At 48.9% G+C, this 17,795-nt stretch overlaps 2 protein-coding genes across 2 annotated transcripts in view; both read right to left on the reverse strand.

The window, feature by feature from the left end:
* Window positions 1-450: 450 nt before the first annotated feature.
* Window positions 451-9,362, reverse strand: LOC132335963 (CMP-N-acetylneuraminate-beta-galactosamide-alpha-2,3-sialyltransferase 2-like). The gene is given in 10 exon segments (XM_059862988.1): window positions 451-618; window positions 738-861; window positions 990-1,029; window positions 1,443-1,542; window positions 1,941-2,013; window positions 2,296-2,486; window positions 2,723-2,751; window positions 2,754-2,894; window positions 7,538-7,656; window positions 9,349-9,362. Coding segments are annotated over 10 exon segments (999 nt in total).
* Window positions 8,261-17,795, reverse strand: part of LOC132335964 (fer-1-like protein 4) — a 40,767-nt gene continuing 31,232 nt past the window's right edge. The window contains 8 exon segments of the mRNA XM_059862989.1: window positions 8,261-10,275; window positions 10,809-10,909; window positions 12,320-12,648; window positions 14,538-14,779; window positions 15,033-15,131; window positions 16,040-16,125; window positions 17,097-17,111; window positions 17,113-17,276. Of these exon segments, the coding sequence (XP_059718972.1) occupies window positions 10,095-10,275; window positions 10,809-10,909; window positions 12,320-12,648; window positions 14,538-14,779; window positions 15,033-15,131; window positions 16,040-16,125; window positions 17,097-17,111; window positions 17,113-17,276 (1,217 nt within the window). The 3' untranslated portion in view covers window positions 8,261-10,094.

Here is a 17,795-nt window from a genome sequence, read left to right on the forward strand (position 1 = left end):
AGGGCATCTTCCTTTCCTAAGAACAACTACAAACCTCCCCCAAAAGCCATCTGTGGGTGGAAATAGCTCTGTCATGTGAACAGCCACTTTTGAGCAGCTGCTGTCCTCCACTGCCTTCACAGCCCTGCAGAGTCACTCACAGCAGCTCACAGTCTCCATGCCCACTTCCAGCCCTAACATCTCCCCTTTGTCCCTCCCAACCAGCTTGGGCAGAACTGCACCCACCCTATGTCCAGCTAAACACAGCATTGCTACTGCCATGGGAGAATGGCACCCACAGTACCCAGCTGGTAGGACCAGCACGAGCAGTACCGAAACCCTGCGAATTGCAGGGTCTGTGAGCCCAGGTGGTGGGGTGGAGCAGCAAGCTAAAGAGCCAGGACAGCTGCTGGCAGTGTCCTTTGGCCCATTCCTGGCCAAACAGCCTGGCTCCAGTTTCTTGAAAATGCATCACTTGTAAAACACACTCCTGCCCTCATGTACCCGTCTCTCAATAAGGCTGAATTCAATGTCAGTGTCATGGGTTCTCATCCTGCGAAAGGCTCCAGACCAGTGGTTTTTTTCCCAATAGTGGTGCCAGTTCCCTTCACTGTCTGCTCCGAAGCCAAACACGGAGACCTCTGTGCATGCCAGCAAGAGTCAAAGCTGTGTGGACACTGGGGCATCCTACAAGCATATGAACAAGCAGTGCAAGGGGAGGTACAGTGGCAGTCTTTGGTACCACTGGCTATGCTCACCGGATGGCAGGTGTGCAAGGCAAAGAGCAGGGCTGTGAAGCCAGTGGAGGGGTGTCACCCATGATGCTCTGTCCAGTTGTCATGGATGTACTTGAGGAAAGCTGGGCTTAGGATCAACACTTGGGTGGGGAGTGGAGTGATATGGTGTTCTTCACGCTGGAACAGGACAGCCAGCCCAACACAATGCAGCTGTTGTCTCACTGCCCAGCAGAGTTCTGCCTGCCCCTGAGGAGCTGGAGTGCATGGAGCCATTACCTTGTTCCTTTGATGAACTGTTTAACTGTCACATGTGCTGCAAAAGCAGAGGCGAGTAGTGATCATGTAGTACACCTGCTGCTGAAGGGGCCCATTTCTTTGCAGAGGGTATCTGTTGTCTCCCAGCACCCAGCCCAGTGGCATCTCCCACCCCTTGAGTTGGCCAAGCAGCATCTCCTGGCCTGGCTGTAGGAAGGATCGCATCAAGCCCATGGCCCCACTATGGCCACAGCTGCCATCCCACTCATAGGAGTATGGTACTGCAGGTTACCTGAGCCCTGTGGGGACAGGCCAATGCCCACCTAAGTGCAGGACAGAGGGATGCCCCCAGTACCCTTTGTGCCATCAGGACTCGTGCCAGGTCTCCAGTGAGGCACTAGAATCCCCAGACCACACTGCGCCATCCGCAGGGTTTCCAGCACAAGAGACACCATCCCCCAATGGTGACACTCCGTAAGAGTTCTCCAGTGGAGAAGACACTGGTCACCCACTGCAGGTCCAGAGGTTTGAAGGGGATAAGGTGAACATCGGGCCTTGGGTTCACTGCACTCTTCTGGGTACATGAATGTCACTGTAGAGATGGACAAGACACTTCTTCACACACAATAGCCCATAGCCCAATCTTTATTGTTCACAGTTCATATTTATCTTATTTATCTCGGTTCTAAAGGCATCAGGTTTAATTCTAATTGGTAACTTACTGCAAATCATTACTTAGTAGTTGATCGTGTATGTGTCCATCAGAAACTTTCCTCTCTAACGATGTTTACATTCTTGTTTCATGGCTACAGAATTATCGTGGTTAGAGCCTCTATTTTCACAAATGCAATTCCTTTCTCACAGTAACTTGCTAGGCTAGCTTTTAGCTGCACCCAGCTGACGCAGCAGGCCTAATCTATGATTTTACAAGGGTAATGAGGCTCTTATTCTATAAGGCTTTACCTATATGCAACACATGAAGAGATGGGTTGTTCTCATGGCAACATCCAGCTCAAAGCCAGTGATCTTTTCTCTGTTCATCCTAAAGGACAGCAGGATGGTGTGTCCCAAAACAAAGGTGCATCTTCCCAGGGTCTTGGTCCCACCAGGCAGGGACAGCAGGTCACCCTAGCCAGCAGCAAAGAGTGGATATGGGTGACACAAGGCCTGTGTGTCCCAGGATGAAGGGCTCCAGAGAGCAGGGTCAGCCAGCCACTTCCTTCACAGGGTTTGTGTTGGCAGATTTCAACAGCATGGACAGGGGCTGGGCCATGCTAGCATTCTCAGAAGACAGGGAGAGACCAAGTCCCTTTAGATCACCTACGTCAGCACCCAGTCGTGAGCATCAATTAGCAGCCCATGACTGGACTCTTTCAGCTGCCTGGAGTTCTCCACCACTGCACAAGTCCCGAAGTGAGATGGGTCCCACACATCAGCTGTCAGGGCCCAGAGGACATTGAAGAGCTGCTGAAATAGGGCCTGGAGCTGGATACCATTCAGAGGACCCTGCAGGGTCTAGGGGAACAAGCACAGTGACATGCAGCATTAGCACCTCCACCAGCAGCCCAAAGGGAGACAGAGCCCAATTTCTCCTTGCAGAGACCTGGGAAAGGACAGAAAAAACAGATGGGATATTAGGAAAAGGGTGCAAAACAGGCCAGAGGGCAGGGTATGAAGGGAAGGAAGGATTGAGCTGGGATCTCTGCATCCCTCTGGCCCCATCATATCTGTTCTTGGCCTTGCCTCACTACCAGCCACCACTGAACTACGTCTGAGGAAGATCATGGTGTGCACCTGTCAGCAGAGACCTTATGGCTGCCTTGTAGCGGGTGTTGAACCATGCAGAGCTGTTGGTAGGGGCAGTGCAGTGGCCAGTAGGAGTGTGGAGGAGGGAGGGAACCCAACAGACAGGACCAATGCCATCTGTGAGGGCTCAGAAACAATGCCATAGGATGAGCAGCACAGGGCCAGCACCACTTTTGTGTACAGGTGGCACATGGCATGTAACAGCATGCCATGTGGCACCTGCAGTGATACATCACAAACACCAGTGGCACCACAGGATGCCTTCTCACCCACCCTCTCTGCCCAGCTTCCTTGGACACCCCTTGGATACTCACCCACCCTGAGGGACCTGAAATAGCCCAATATTCATTTCCTTTTCTAACTGTTCAATGACATTATTGCTGTTTTCTGCTGTTGCCTCTGCCACCATTTACTTCAGACCAGACAGGGCTGGCTGGCAGCATGTGCTGTACAAGAAACTTCTCTCTGCCTGCAACACATTTAGGGTCTGTAAACTGACCTGTGAACTAGCAGCAAAGCATCATCACCTTGGCCACGAGTCAAACACCAGCTTCCCCATCCTAAATGTTGTACATTCGCCTACCAAATGCACAATGCTAGCAGTGAGCCCTCTTCCCCATGCATGAAGAGAAGGGAGGGCAGAGGAGCCCCACAACCTCTCTGCCCTGCTGAGCCCATGCAGGCCCCATACAGCTCCCACCCTAGCAGTCCTGGGGTTCTGCAGTTTCAAGGGCATTAAATCCCTTGAAGATTTAAATTCCTTGTCCCAGGAAGAACATCTGTTCTCTATCAAAAAGCTCTCATGTAGCCTACGGTCAGAGGGAAAAGGGTTTTCCACTCCTCAGGGAATTCATGAAGTGCTCAGTGACACAGGACTTGGCTTCTGTGGCCTAAGGCAAGAGCGAAGAGCAGAGCTTGATGGGCAGCCTTCATCCCAGGTACAGAAGAGAGCACAGCTGGTTTGTGGAGGTATCCCTTCTCTACTAGAAAATCCCTCATGTTCTCACAGTAGCATCCTGTACCTCCCTCAGTTGCTATGTGTCAGCACTAGCTCCATTTTGCCATAGAAACCATTTTCTGTAGCTCCTGGAGAACAGAGCCCTAATGGACATCCCTGCTAACCATGGTGGCTGACTCAGATCTGTACTCAGATCTGACCCCCAGAACATGTCCCAGACAGCAAAAATGTTGTCCCAATGGTCCAGTCAACCAACAGAGATGGGACACAGAACAGAATGGGAGAATCTGTAGATGTGACAGCCTGGTCAGAGAGTGAGAAAACTAGGTAAGTTTTCCCAGAATTGGCTTGTGAGACTTCAGGCAGTTGAAGATAAACAATGATAACTTGTTATTGTAAAGAACCTGCAGGTGTTGTTTTCCTACTCTCTGTTTTCCTGTTTTTCTCAAAGATTGTTTATAAGAAAGGCATTTTGTTAGTTAGCCAATCAGGTGAAGTGTATTGATAATTGACCAGTCTGGTCTGTCTGCATTGGAACAATGTATAAAAAGAGAGAATTTGAAGTAAAGCGAGATGCTGTGCAAACCAGCATTCTGCTGAGTCTGTGTCATTTCTTACATAACAGCAACAAGAATCTTCATGATCCTAGGTGGCTGAAGCAGGGGATGCCTGCTGTTCCTTCTGATAGCCTGTGTCATTCTAAAAGCCCAGGAATCATCACTCCATATTAAAGGGGGAAGCACAAACAAGCCATCACCAGTGCAACTGGAAACCCAGATGTGGGTTCTCCCAAGCAGGAAGCTGCCATGAAATGCCAGCTCTTCTCCCCACAGGGTGGCTACCAGAGTCCCCGCACTTTCCCTGCTGGCAGTTACAAGTTCCTATGACTTAATCTTTTGTACTCTTGCAAGCACCCACTCCACTGAGCATGAACGGGCGAAGGTGATGCTACTGGGCTCAGTAGCCTCTCCAGTGCTTTTTGCAAGTTCAGCAACTGTGAAGGGAAGAGGAAATGTTGCACCATTCTGTGGGGGAGAACTGTGGGTGGTACAGTGAGGTCAGAGCTGCTGTTGCTTCTTCATCAGTACCTGCCACTCTGGCATTCTGGCACAGCCTCTCTATGCAGCCCAGAAGCTGAATGCCACAGTCAGGTTCCCAAGGCCAAATCAGGAATTTAATGATTAAGAAGATCACTAAGTGGGAGAATCTGCCTGGAGTGGAGCTACCTTCCTGCCCCTGTGTGTCCTGCTGGGATGACTCACTGACACCAGCAATGCAGAGTTCTCCACAGCCTTGTACATCTAGCACCTCACCAGGACTCTTGCGCACCTGGATGTAATTTTGGCTCAGAGGGGACAGAGCACTGTGAAATGTGCTCAGCAATTAGAAAAGCACAGCCAGTGAAAAAGCAGTGCAAGCTGAACAGTGGTTATTTTATCCAAGGGGAGGTCAACACTTTGCTTTGCAAGAAAGTTTGGCGCAAAGAAGGATCTAGAAACTCAAACTAGAACAGCACTGGAAAACACAAAGGGTCTGTATTTACTGGTTACAGGCTCAAAGGGCCTCTCCTCTACTACTGGGGAGCCAGGCAGGGGCTGTGCCCTGAGCTGTCATGAAGCACATTTTCTGGATCACACAGAATGAAACACGGGTGGGAGGAATTAGGCACACCACAGCCTCTGTGGTGCTGGCTCCACTTGTTTGCTTTCACAAGCTCCAGTGTGCCCAATCCTTACCACACTTATAAAGACCATGAGCCCTGCAGAGCAGCAGTTGATTCCGAAGGAGCCAAAGGAGGAGAGAACTCCTTCATCAGACACAAACCAAAACTAGTTCTACTGACCTGATCCCAAAACCCCTGGCAACAGTGTGAAGAACAAAAATGAGAGAGTGGGAGGTTTCGTGTGCAGAGGGAGTGCTGAGGTAGCAGATCATCTCTGGGGAGTTTGAGAGAGGGATCTAGAAGATGCCTCCTTCTGCTAGAACATCCTTACAGAAGCAGCTGATTCTTTGCGCCAGGCCCCAGGCATGTGCAGGTGCACCATGTGGGGTCTCAGCTTCCCAGGGCTGGTCTGCACAGGGAGCCAGCAGCGCTGCTCACCATGATCTCAAGATCAAGCAAAATGTCCCTAAGGAAAGGGCTCTGCCTTTGCAGTGTCTCAGGAAGAAATGTGTCTCCTGCAGCCCAGAGAAGCAGGGCCAGTGTAGTGTAGGCACTGCACTCTTCTCCATGTCCAAAATTTCACTCTATGACCTGCTAAAAACCTGGAATCATAAACAATGCAAATTAGCATTCCCAGCATTTAGCAGGGAGATGTCAATGCCAAGGAATCACAGCACTGTTGAAAAGAGAAACTGCTAGGGCCAACACCAATTCAGGTCAAAACCAAAGGGGATAAATACTGGCAGATGTGGGAGCTGAGCTGATCCTGGCCTCTGGCCACCTACCAAAATACTCCTCCGAGGAAGAAGGGGTGATGCATTCCAGACATGGCCAGAACATGGATCTGGCTCCTGGAAGGACTGGTGTGGGTCAGACTGTTCCACTGTGCTGGGTCAGACGTGCAGATGGGGTCCACGACTTTCAGGCACAACAACAATCAGGCTGATCATCTAACACCTTTCATCACATGTGGACAACAGCAACATCCACTGTCAGGCAACACAGTGCAATCTGGTCCTCCACCATGATATCATGTGAGCAACAAATATACCATCAGTCTGGGAGCTGGAAAGGGAAGGGGCTGTGGAGAGGGTGGAGAGCTGCAGCAGGGGAAGAGGACATGGCCAGGAAGCAGAAGGACATAGCATGGAGGTTTGGATGAGAAGCATGTTACCAGGAGGTGGGAAATATGCAACTCCAAGGTGCTCCAAGGGCTGCCAGTATTAGGGTGCAGCTGCTGTTCATCATGTGGTTGGCACCCTTTATTGCTGCCATGCTTCCCAAACTGCTTAGATCTGCTGGGATGAGGCTGGTTCCTCAATGCATCCAGAGGCTCCAGCTGTCCAGATACCCATCCTGGAGACCCTTGGGCTGCTCCTGGCAGCATTGACACATTTGTCAAAGATCTGTGCTGTGGAAGACCCTGCCTCAACCCTCAGTCTGCCACCCTGCCTGGGTGTGTGAAGGCTGTCCTCTCTTTAACCCATGGTGTGGGACCAGTACTAGGCACAGCCTTCCCATACAGACATCTCCCCCCTTCCTCTTGTCCTCAGTCAACAGGTTCCTGTCACCTGGTGTTATGGGTTCGGGAGGATGCCCATGCACAAAAAAATCAAGACACAGTCAGAATAGAAAAGCAAGTCAATTTTATTTGTTGCGTTAGCAATAAATACATACTGACCCCTGGATGTTGGAGAAGACCCCAAGCAGGAGAAGGAGATAGAGCATGGCTCCTGAGTGGGAGAGGCATGAGGGCAGCACACCTTCAGAGTGTCCCCTGGATCAACATGGTGTGCATCATGTCATCCCCTCTCTCCACTCCACAACCACACCCCATATCTCCTCCTCAGGAGTGGCCAGTTTCAACATCATCTCATATGGAGTCAACGCATGAGATGAGATCACAACAGCCCATGATCACACTTCCATGCCAACAACAGTTTTATTGTATTGTTTTCCTTTCACAGGATAAATCCCACCAGGTGACCAATACATGGTTGCATTTCTTCTACATTATTTTGTCGATATGCATCACTGCAGACCAAATATGTCAGGCCTTAGACCCATCTGCAGTCTCTGACACCCCTGGCCACCATAACCTGTCACATGCCTTTAGGCTGCATCCCTGTAGCCCTCCACTCCTGCTCTTCTTCTCCAGGCTGTTGTCAGTAGCCTTGCAGTGATCCACGTGGCTGATGAAGGCAGAGGTGGTGGGTGACCTGAAGTCCTCCTGCATCCACTGCTCACTGAGATCAGGGCTGCCATGGGGCAGACCAGGAAGGGGAACTGCTGGCATGAATCATGGTCACATTTGGGCTTGGAGGGGTCTGGGGCAGAGGCCTGGGGTCACTCTGCTGCCAGCAGCAAAGGCAGAACTGAACCTCTTGGCTCGCAAACTCACACCCTGAACAGACACCACCCCACCCTCCATTCACTTTGTACACACAGAGATACACCTGCAAATCCCAGGCACACAGCAGCAATTATAAACTGAAGTCTTTTGAGGAAGCTGGCGTGTCATGGCTTTATGCCCAGAAATGTTTGCTGTAACTTTAAGGTGGGTCAGGGAGCGGGGTGTGGGATTCTCGGGAGCAGTGAGCTTTGTTCAAAGCGTCACTCCGGGGTGTGCTGTGTGCTATGCAGACCGGATGTTACTTTGTTGTTTAGCTAGCTTGGGTTTTTTGTTAGCTTAAGCAACAAGTTTCTTTTTTTTCCCCTTTCCCTGGCCTGGCGAGACTGTGGCAGGAATCATTCAGTGGCTTTTGGGTATTGTGAAAAACGACAGTCACTTGTTTTTAAAATTTTATAGGTTTAATAGTAATAGAAGAGTTATAAAAATAGCAATACTATTAGAGTAATAATAATTTAGACAATTTGAATTAAGACAGTATGAGACAACAGAAACAAAGAGTTACAGACGTCCAGGTACCTTTTTCTGGGCAGCACAAGCCCGAAAAAGGACCCCCATTAACAAAGGATTAACCCTTAAAAACAACAGCTTATTGCATATTCATACACTTCATACATGATGCATAAATTCCATTCAAACACAGGATTCGGCCTGGCATCATCAACTTCTTCCTCTGAATCCTATCAGTGCCTTCAAGGCAGGAAGAAGTTCGTTTCTTCTGATAAGAGGGCAATATTCTTTTTCTCGGAAAGATTTAGATGTCCTGTGGCTGCTATCTCACTGCAAGTCCTTTCTTTAAAAAAAGTATCCTACATAGCATAGTTTCTATTTTAACATTTTTTATAACCTTAAACTATATTTAACACACTACTTAAGAGAATTAATACAGCATTACTTTCTAACACAACACATATAATACTCATTTTAATATTTGTGAAAAGCCAATCATAAAATACACATTTTTCACAGGTATTTTTTCCTGAACTGTTCTGCTTCATTTTGGTCCAAGATCCGACAATCAGCCAGGAGCTGAGGGAGCCGCGGGAACCGCTCCACCAGCCCAGACCTCGGGGAAAGCAAAACCAACACAAGAGGAAAGACACCAAAATCCACCAGCTTCATCTGCTATGAGAAGGAGACCAACACCAGCATTTGAACAGGTGGTATGGTGGGAAATGTGGTTGATCTTGACTGAAAGAGCCAAGAGGCCTCTCTGGAGGTGTGCACTGGATGTGCCGGAGTGCACTGAGTTTGTTTGAATGGAGCAGTCCCTGCTGGGGCCCACTGGGCGCTGCTGGGGAGGACCAGGCACTATTTATGAAGGCAACATCCCACTAAATAAGCCCTGCAAAAAACAGGGGGTGATGCAACACTGTCACAGCCCAGGGCTTTGCTGTAGCCCCAAGCAGGTATAGCATGACCTGAGCCCTTTGCAGCCTATTTCACCCCCACCTTGCAGTCCAAAGATCCCCTGGAGGGAGAGAGGCCTCTCTCTGTGGCATTCTGGGGTCCCCACCCCATGGCTGAACTCTAGACTCACTGGGGGAACATCATGTCTGCCCCACACTGACTTCTGAGTTCATGTCCAGCCAGAGTCCTCACCTGCTTCACACCTACCTGCCTAGCTCTGCCCAGATAGTTTTGTCCCCAAAACATACTCTATTCCTGCCCCATTCAAAAGGCCATGAGGCAGGCACCTTTGCTATAAAACTGCATAGTCAGATAAATTCTTTGGAAAAGCTGTGGTACCATTAAGCATCACCTGCACTACTCAGAAGGAATCTGTCCTCTCAAAACCCTGGTTGAAACACCTCCACTGGGATTCAGATCATGTCAGGGCTTGTCTGTGCAGATGACAGGAAACCTGATGCACCACAAACCATACCAAGAACAATTTATGAATTTATTTTCTCATGTAGTTTTTGTCAGCCCAACACCAAACACAGAAGCACACTCATGACCCCATATTGTCCCAGTGTAGTCCTTGCTGCTGTACTATTCAGGAAGGAGGGCAAAGGGGCAGTAGTGAGGACTGCTGAACCAGGATCAGCCTGTATCACACAAAGAAACAGGTTGTCCCCCAGCGCCAGAAAGCAGCTAAAAAACATAAGCATCAGAGAGAGTAGCTAAAGGAGTTTTTATTCACAAGGAAAACAAAGCTCACTTCTGCAGGTCTCTGTCTCTCTAGGCTGTCTCTGCACCCACAGGTTTTCATTAAACTTTCTGATCTTATCTTGATTCCTGCCACAACCACCCATCTTTGAATAGTCCTCTGCTGAAGAGCATTTATCCATTAATGATCTTCTCACTGATGTATCCAGGCATTGTGTAGACCAAAAGAACCAGGAAGATTGTCAGAACAGTGACAACACACAGCACAATTATGTATCTCTTGTACCACTTCCAGATAAAAAACACAAAGGTCTTCATGGGATTCACAAACCAGTTGAAAGTTGTTTTGGGCCGACTAGAACAGGAAGAGAAGAATATATAAGCACACGCTCAATCCACAGAACACCACGTTGGCCCTTCTGCTTTAGTGTCCTGCTACCCACATGAATCACCAGCTCTTCCTGCTGCTTCCAGGTTGGATCAGCCCAGGGGCTACTGTAAACACACTGCCTGTGGAAACACTAGAGACAACAGGATGGGACTCTTTGGAACAGCGCCCCAGTGTCCCCAGAGCTGTCCTTCACCTTCGTACACAAGGGATCCCTTCACACAGACAGACCTGACCACTGTACAAGCAATGTTATGGCACAGCTGCCTTGAGTATCTTCCTTAGATCAATCCTGGGCCAGGTGCTGCAGCCTCAAGTCCTGTGGACTCACTTGAGCTCTGGGAAACCCTGGCAGTCCTGGTCCTGTAGACCCCAATGCCCAGGACCTCAGAGATTGCTCTTGGCTTCCAGACAAGCCAATACTCTTGGTTTCCATACAAACAGCTGCTGAGAACACAGCACTGTCTGTTCAACCTAAAGGTAATAATACATATACTCACTTGGGCTTTTCCAGGGGTTCAGGCCCTTTTCGGCCCAAGCCAACAGGACTTTTGTCAGCCTCCTCCACAGTCAGCAGTTGGAACTCCGCTTCCACCTTACCCTGGAGGGACAATATGTCTGAGCCACAGTTGAATGTGTGGCTTCACAAACCAGGCCACTGACCATGCATCTTGCCACAACTGGGTATTTTTCTCCCAGTTCCACTTACAGATGGCTCAGAGCTTTTTTCTCCATTGGCTAGAGTCTTACTTCACAGCCAGTGGAAACTGGCCTGGTAAGAAACTGTTTTGCAGTTTCCTGGTAAGGAACTGTATTTTAATGAACTCCCCAACAACCTGATTTGTCTACCCTCCTCTGGGGTCGGCTGTCTGTCTCTGCCCCCAGACACGCTTAGGATGGTTCTTGCACGCTGGGCTTCAAAGGATGAGACTGGACGCTAGGTTTTTTCGGTCTTCAGTATTGTTTATTATCTCTTATCTATAAAGTCTTTTCTCTGCCCGAAGGATCTGACCAGCACGGCAGCCAAAGGCACTCTGCCCACCCCCAAGGCGGCCGCATCTTTTATAACAAAAACTACGTATATCATATTTACCTTTTGTCCCCAATACCTATCATCTTCGTCACCAAGTACACCCTCACCCCAGACCAATCCACAAGTGCCAACACCACCCCAGAAGATGGAAGACAGGAAGAAGAAGGAGAAGCCTGGTGGCACACCCTGATTCCTCCATCTTGTCTCTACAACCCCCCTGTACCGAAACCCCAAAATTTGTGATTCACCCTATAATGATATCTTCCCTTCACTATTTACACCCGAGTGATTCTCGCAGGTTCCATTTCCTCATACATCGGTGGCACATCTCTAGATGGATCAAAATCAAGCCACCAAGTGCTTTTGGCAACATTCCAGGGCTCCCGAGCCCCCCAAGGGTTCTCTCGGTAGCTCTGGACATCAGGAGTGATGTGCTGAGCTCCCACACCCTCCCACAGTGGCACTGAGCAAAATTGACCCTTGGAGACACACAGTGGTCCAGTGGCAGGGTGTCCTCAAACCATGACACAGGGGTATGAGGACCAAGTCTGTCCCTGGTGAGTTGGCACCTGCCTGTCTTGGGCAGGCAGAGACCCCAGGACAGGCTTCTGCTGCTGTCCTGACTGGCTGATGGGGAGCCATATGCCTCTTGCTTTGGAGTAAGAGTGAGCAAGATGAACATAGTCTGAGGTGTTTTAGTGGGAACACTAAATTCCTAAACAAAGACAGCTCCCCTCATGGAGCTGAGCTCTATGGAAAGCTCAGAGGAATACATTGAGTCAGACAACCCTGCATGCCACAGCACCTGGTTCTTCAGGGTAGACAAAGTGCTGGATCAGCAGTAAATGGAAGTCTTCAAGATCCTGCAGAAGCTGGGTCACTGCTGCCCTTGTAGGTTGTGTGCACGTAGGACAGGCTGCCATATTAAGGCAGAGGAAAAACACTGGCTCTGCTCACAGTGCCAGCTCCCCACCTTACTGTCAGGAAATACTTGTTCCCACTGGGGTCTGTGAATTCCATGTCCTCCGGTCTGACTGTGCCGCTCCATTTCATTTTCTTCTTCTTCTTCTTCTTCTTCTTCTTCTTCTTCTTCTTCTTCTTCTTCTTCTTCTTCTTCTTGTACTCCCTTTCCACTCTCTCATCATCTTCTTGATCTCTGAGTTTGATGAAGGGCCACCAGCCCCTCATGCGCTTATTTCGGAAGATGGAGAATCGAGGTGTTGCATTCTCCTTGTCCATTTTAATGGTACAATGCTCAGAGCTCTTGGCTGCCCACACCATGTCATACAGCTTCAGCTCAATGGAGCCTGCAAGCACAGGGAAGAGGAGACCACATGGTAAAACTCTGAGGTCAGCCCCACACGACATTTGGCTGTCTCTGCCATGCTCCCAACTGCCATGAGTAGGTCCCAGCTGCTGCAATGATCTAGCAGCACCCTGGATATTTACAGATGGAGAACCTGAAATTCTGCATAAGAAATTACTAGCTTAGGAGTTAGAGACTAAGAGGCAGAAGCCCCAGGTCTCCTCTCGTTTTTGATAAGGGCTGTTTGCTGAGTTCACATGTTGAGTTATTTTCACCCCTTTATCATGTCCCACCCTGCTCTCCTCACATGTCCAAGCTGATCTTTCTCTCTAATTCCCAGAAATGTCAATTAAACTTGATTTAAAATTATAAGTGCTTTAAAGGTTTCAAGTTTATCATAGATCTGCAACAGCCTCAGTTCATCTCCCTGTTTGTCCTTGTGCCTCTGTTCTGCCCAGAATGGGCTCCTGTCCCACTTTGGCACTGAGCCCTTGCAACAAAACAATCTTCCCACATCCTGGTCTGTACTGGTAAAAGCAGATGTGAGTGTTCTCTGCTCATTTCCAAGTGAGACTGCATCTGGATACTGTGCCAAGTTTTGGACACCCAATACAAGAAAGGTATCAACTAAATATTTTTTATTGGCTGAGATAGTCAAGTCTGTAGTAGGTGTCACAGCAAGGCGGGTGAGAGGCACACATATGTTCAGTCCAGAGAAGAGAGGTCAAGAGGGTGATCTTACTGCATCCCTCACAGCCTAAAGGAAGCTACAGAGCAGATGGAGCTAGACTCTTCTCAAAAATGGATAAGGAAAGCACCTCAGGCAACAGACACAAAATGCTGCAAGTAAAAAAACCTGAGAATTGTGAGAAAGGTGCAGCCAGGAAAAGGGTTCTGGAAGCATGCTAGGAATCCATCCTTGGAGATAATCAAAACCCACCCAGAAAATATCCTAAGCAACCTGACCTACAGTGCATTCAGCCCTTCCTGAGGCAGGAGATTGCAATACACCCTGCAGAAGCCACTTACTATCTAGAAGTTCCTGAGATTATGCATGCCAGAAATAATTGGCATTGTTAATGTTTTCTTCAGTGCCTCAATTCTTCATGGTCGAACCACTGGAAGTGCCTCAAGCAGTAAAGCCTCTTAAATACACTATGAAAGGTTGAAGTATAAGGTGAGTTTAAACATGCCCAAGGAGATAGTAGGGAAAAGGGGCTGCTTTTTAGTAGAGAGGTTAACATTTGAAGAATGGAGGAACAACTGAACAGAGTGCTATAAGCTTGGGGATGACAGCAAAAGTGGGAGAGAATCAGCAGTACTTGTACTAGCATAATGTGTGGGGAAATCACCACTAGCTCTCTTTTGGCATTGGGCCTTGCTGCATGCCCAGCTCAGCAGGTTTTATTACCGGGAAGTTTCAGAGCATCCAGGGAGGCCCCAGCAATGGGATGCTGCAACTCAAGTGACAATAGTCTCACAAAGGTTGTCTAGTCTCACACAGGTTGTCCCTGTTCCCACAACATAAGGTCCTGGGAAAAGTGTTCTTTAGCCCAGACTTTGAGATCTGCATATCTAAAAGCACAGAAAACAAGCAAGTTTATTGGAAAGGTTGTGAGGAAGCAGAACCTGGAAGTCCTGTAGTGTGACAGGCCCTGAAAAAATACACCAAGGCCCTGGGACAAGCATGCAAGTACTACATGTCTGTGTAGGGGAGGTGCCTTTCTCCAGGCTTTGTAGCTCAGGTGTGAAAAACCAGCCTAGATGACTGCTGAGCTGAAGAGTTTGATCTGATGGTCCTAGTGTCCGTTCTCAGAGAGCTGAGCCCCAGGGAAATGCTCCAGTAAAGTAAGGGACAGGTCACCCCACTTCCAGCAGGTAGCACCATACTTAGAAAGTCATTAGCAGAAATCCTGTCATAATCCCAGACCTGGAGGACCAGAACAGCCGGTTCCCGAAACTCTGATTCCTCCATGGAGAAGACAGAGTCCTTTTTCTTGTAGGTGATCTCCTTCTCAGTTGGGAGGTAATTGAAGCGGAAGATGAATCTCCAGTTGAAATTGCCTTCCCCAGTCAAGGAGTTAAAGTGAACATCTGTCTCCTGCTTGTCATGGTCAAGACCTTTTATCCAGCTGCAGGAGAAACTCAGTTATCCTCTACCCTTGTCAGCCAGCCTGAGAGGATAGAAGCACTGAACCCCATAGGGTAGCAGGAAAGGGTCAAACCAGAGCAACTCCTGGACAACATCTCTGGGGTTAGAGCAGCCCATGCAGAGGACTGGAGTAGGCACCTCACACCAGAGGTTCAGAGAAGGCAAGCGAGCATGTGGGCCAGGGCAGGGAGCAGGGCAGCCAGGCTCTGGCCTCCCACTCATTCCCACCAGACCTTTTCACGCAGATGTCGCTAGAAGGCTCTCCTGTTACTGGGTTGACATCATGAAGGATCACATTGTCCGTGTTCCAGATAATCACATGGAGCTCATAGCTGTGGGAAGGACACAGAGGTGAGACACATGCCCTTGTCCCTGGTGCATGGGTGGGCAGATCAAGCCCTGAGCACAATGCCAGAGCAGCAGGACTTGAAAATTCCCAGAAGTGTGGTTCCCCCTGCTCCTCGGCCCAAGCACAGCCCAGCAGTCTCACTGCCAGGCATAAAACCCTTTCTGGACACTACAACCCTACAAGGCAAACATCCACAGTCAGTACAGGTAACTTTTGCAAACCAAATCCCTGTTGCATGGGAAATCCACCCTCCTCTACTAAGCCATAGGAGCACAGAAAAGCTTAGGCAGGAAGGGATCTCTGCAGTCCCTGCTCCAAGCTCTTGCTCTAGCTTCATAGTAGGTCGATTGTGCAGGGCCTTGTGTGCATCAGTTTTTAATATCACCAAGGATGGACATCCCAGCATATCTGGGTCAGTCTGTCCGTATTGCAGGGTAGCTTCACTCTCAGTGGGAAAATGTTTTCCCTATAGTCAGTTAGAGTTTCCCTTGCTGAAATTCATGTTCATTATCTCTTGTCCTTTCAGGTGCACATCTGAGAATAATCTGGACCCTCCATCTCAAAAGTACCATCAGATCCTTGAAAACAGCAGATTTCCTCCTTCAACTGCATTTCTCCAGACTCCCAAGGACATCTGTCCACTAGCCAGAATAGAGTTTGATGGGTAGCTCTGTCCTCTGTTTCTATTACCTTTATGTCCAGCCACAGAGACCTGCCCTTCCACAAAACTTTGTGTGACTGAAGCTCTTATGGCCCAACATGATACACTCAAGAGAACATCCTGTGGTCAGAGCTGGAGGAAAGAGGGCTGCATGCCACACTAGCACTGACCCTCAGCCTGTGCCCTGTGGCACATGGCACCAGCCACAGGCCTACCCCCACAGGTGCTACCTGACAGGCAGTCATGGTTTGATGTTGACAGGTGGTGGTGCAGGGACATCATTTGGAAACATGTCAATCCATATGTGCAAGGAGCCCTGATGAGAGAAGAGAGCAAAGACACTTCAAGAGACAGACCACTCTCCAGCTCTTCAAGGAGCAAGGGCTTGATCCTGCAAGGAAAGTTCTCATCAGAAAGCCCCTGCGTGGTTCTCTCCATTCCCAGCACTTGAGAGTGACATGAGATTCGGTTTTACACAGGGAAAAAATTGAGGCTATGAAAGATTGCTTATTTCTGCTCCCAAGAAAAACCACTTCACCTACACTGAATCAATTTCAAACGGAGGTAAACACGTCCCTCTGTCTTAATAAGGAGCATATGGTAATGCAATGCTTCAGCAAAATCAAAAAAACTAAGAAGTGATAGATCTGACTTATGCATTTCCAGTGCCAAACAAAGCCAGCATTACTACAGAACTCTGCTTTGTTCAAACCTCCAGTACCCAAGGGAACAGGAGATTTCAGTGCAGGACATTAAACGTTGAGTTCAGATGGCTGCATTGCACAAAACTAAGGATGGAGAAGCCAAGGATGGAGAACAAGTTTCTTGCAAAACAGCAGGGAAAAGGGACAATGCAGAGGAGGCAGGCATAGGCAAGGATACCATCACCCATGGGGGTGCGTGGTGGCAAGGCTCAAAAGCAGAGCAGATCTATTGCCACCCACACAGTATCCTCATCAGAGCCAGTGCTAAATGGCCTGTGGAGACAGGAAGGACTCTGGGTCACCAGCACTGTGAACACAACATCAATGGACTGAATTTCCTTGAGGAAAGGGTGTTCAGAAGCATCATGAGAGGTCAGAGGGTAGATGTGAGCAAAGTACAACCATGGCCAATGTCCTCACTTCATAGCTGGGCCAGCCATCCACAGACACAACTCCAGTCACCCACCCAGGAAGGGGACAATGTGTAAGAGTCACAGGAGACCAGACAGCTGGCTAGAAACCAGCTGTCCAGAAGGTCCTTCCCCAAAACAATGTTGAGGTTTGGCATGGAAACACATCTCACCTGCACAAGCCCCGGTGTTCTCCGGGTTGTACAAAGACCGGATTTCCACATGCTCTGGTACTAGCTTGTGCCCATATCCTGGCATCTCTTCCCAGTGTTGCAGGACATACAAAGCCTTACATTCAACATCCAGTGACAAGTTCTCATCTGCCACTCCTCTCTTGTTCCTCACAGAAGCCTCTGCAGCAGAACACAGCCAGGGAGAAAATGAAGGCTTCTGGCCAGCAAGAGTCATGTCAGGACATCAGTCACTAGCACAAGCAACAGGAGATGATGGACTGGGCAAACAAGCTCCTCTTCAGAAAAACAAATGGGGAGAAGCAGGAGGGCAAAGATGAAGGGAGTGAGTTCAATATTTTGCAGGGATGACAGAAATGGCAAGCAGGAAAAAAAACAAGCCAAGAGAAATGCAATGAAAAAGGCAAAAATGAATTTACTCTGGCCCTGGGAAGAGGATCCAAGGGACATTGAAGACGACGTGATCCTCTGGGGCAGTTTAAGTCCCCACATCTCTGTGGTAGTGCCAACAGATCCATGAATGAATTTTTGCCAGAGAAGTGCTACTGGACATTACTTGCCAGTCTCAAGACATGCAGCTGTGCTCTCTGTTAATGAACACAATTAGTAATTGACTCCTTTGGCACAGCGAAGCCAAATGGCACTTCAAGACCAAATCTTGCTGGTGGGAGATAAGCCAGA

The sequence above is a fragment of the Haemorhous mexicanus genome, chromosome 18 (assembly GCF_027477595.1).
Source record: "Haemorhous mexicanus isolate bHaeMex1 chromosome 18, bHaeMex1.pri, whole genome shotgun sequence".
Lineage (NCBI taxonomy): Eukaryota > Metazoa > Chordata > Aves > Passeriformes > Fringillidae > Haemorhous > Haemorhous mexicanus.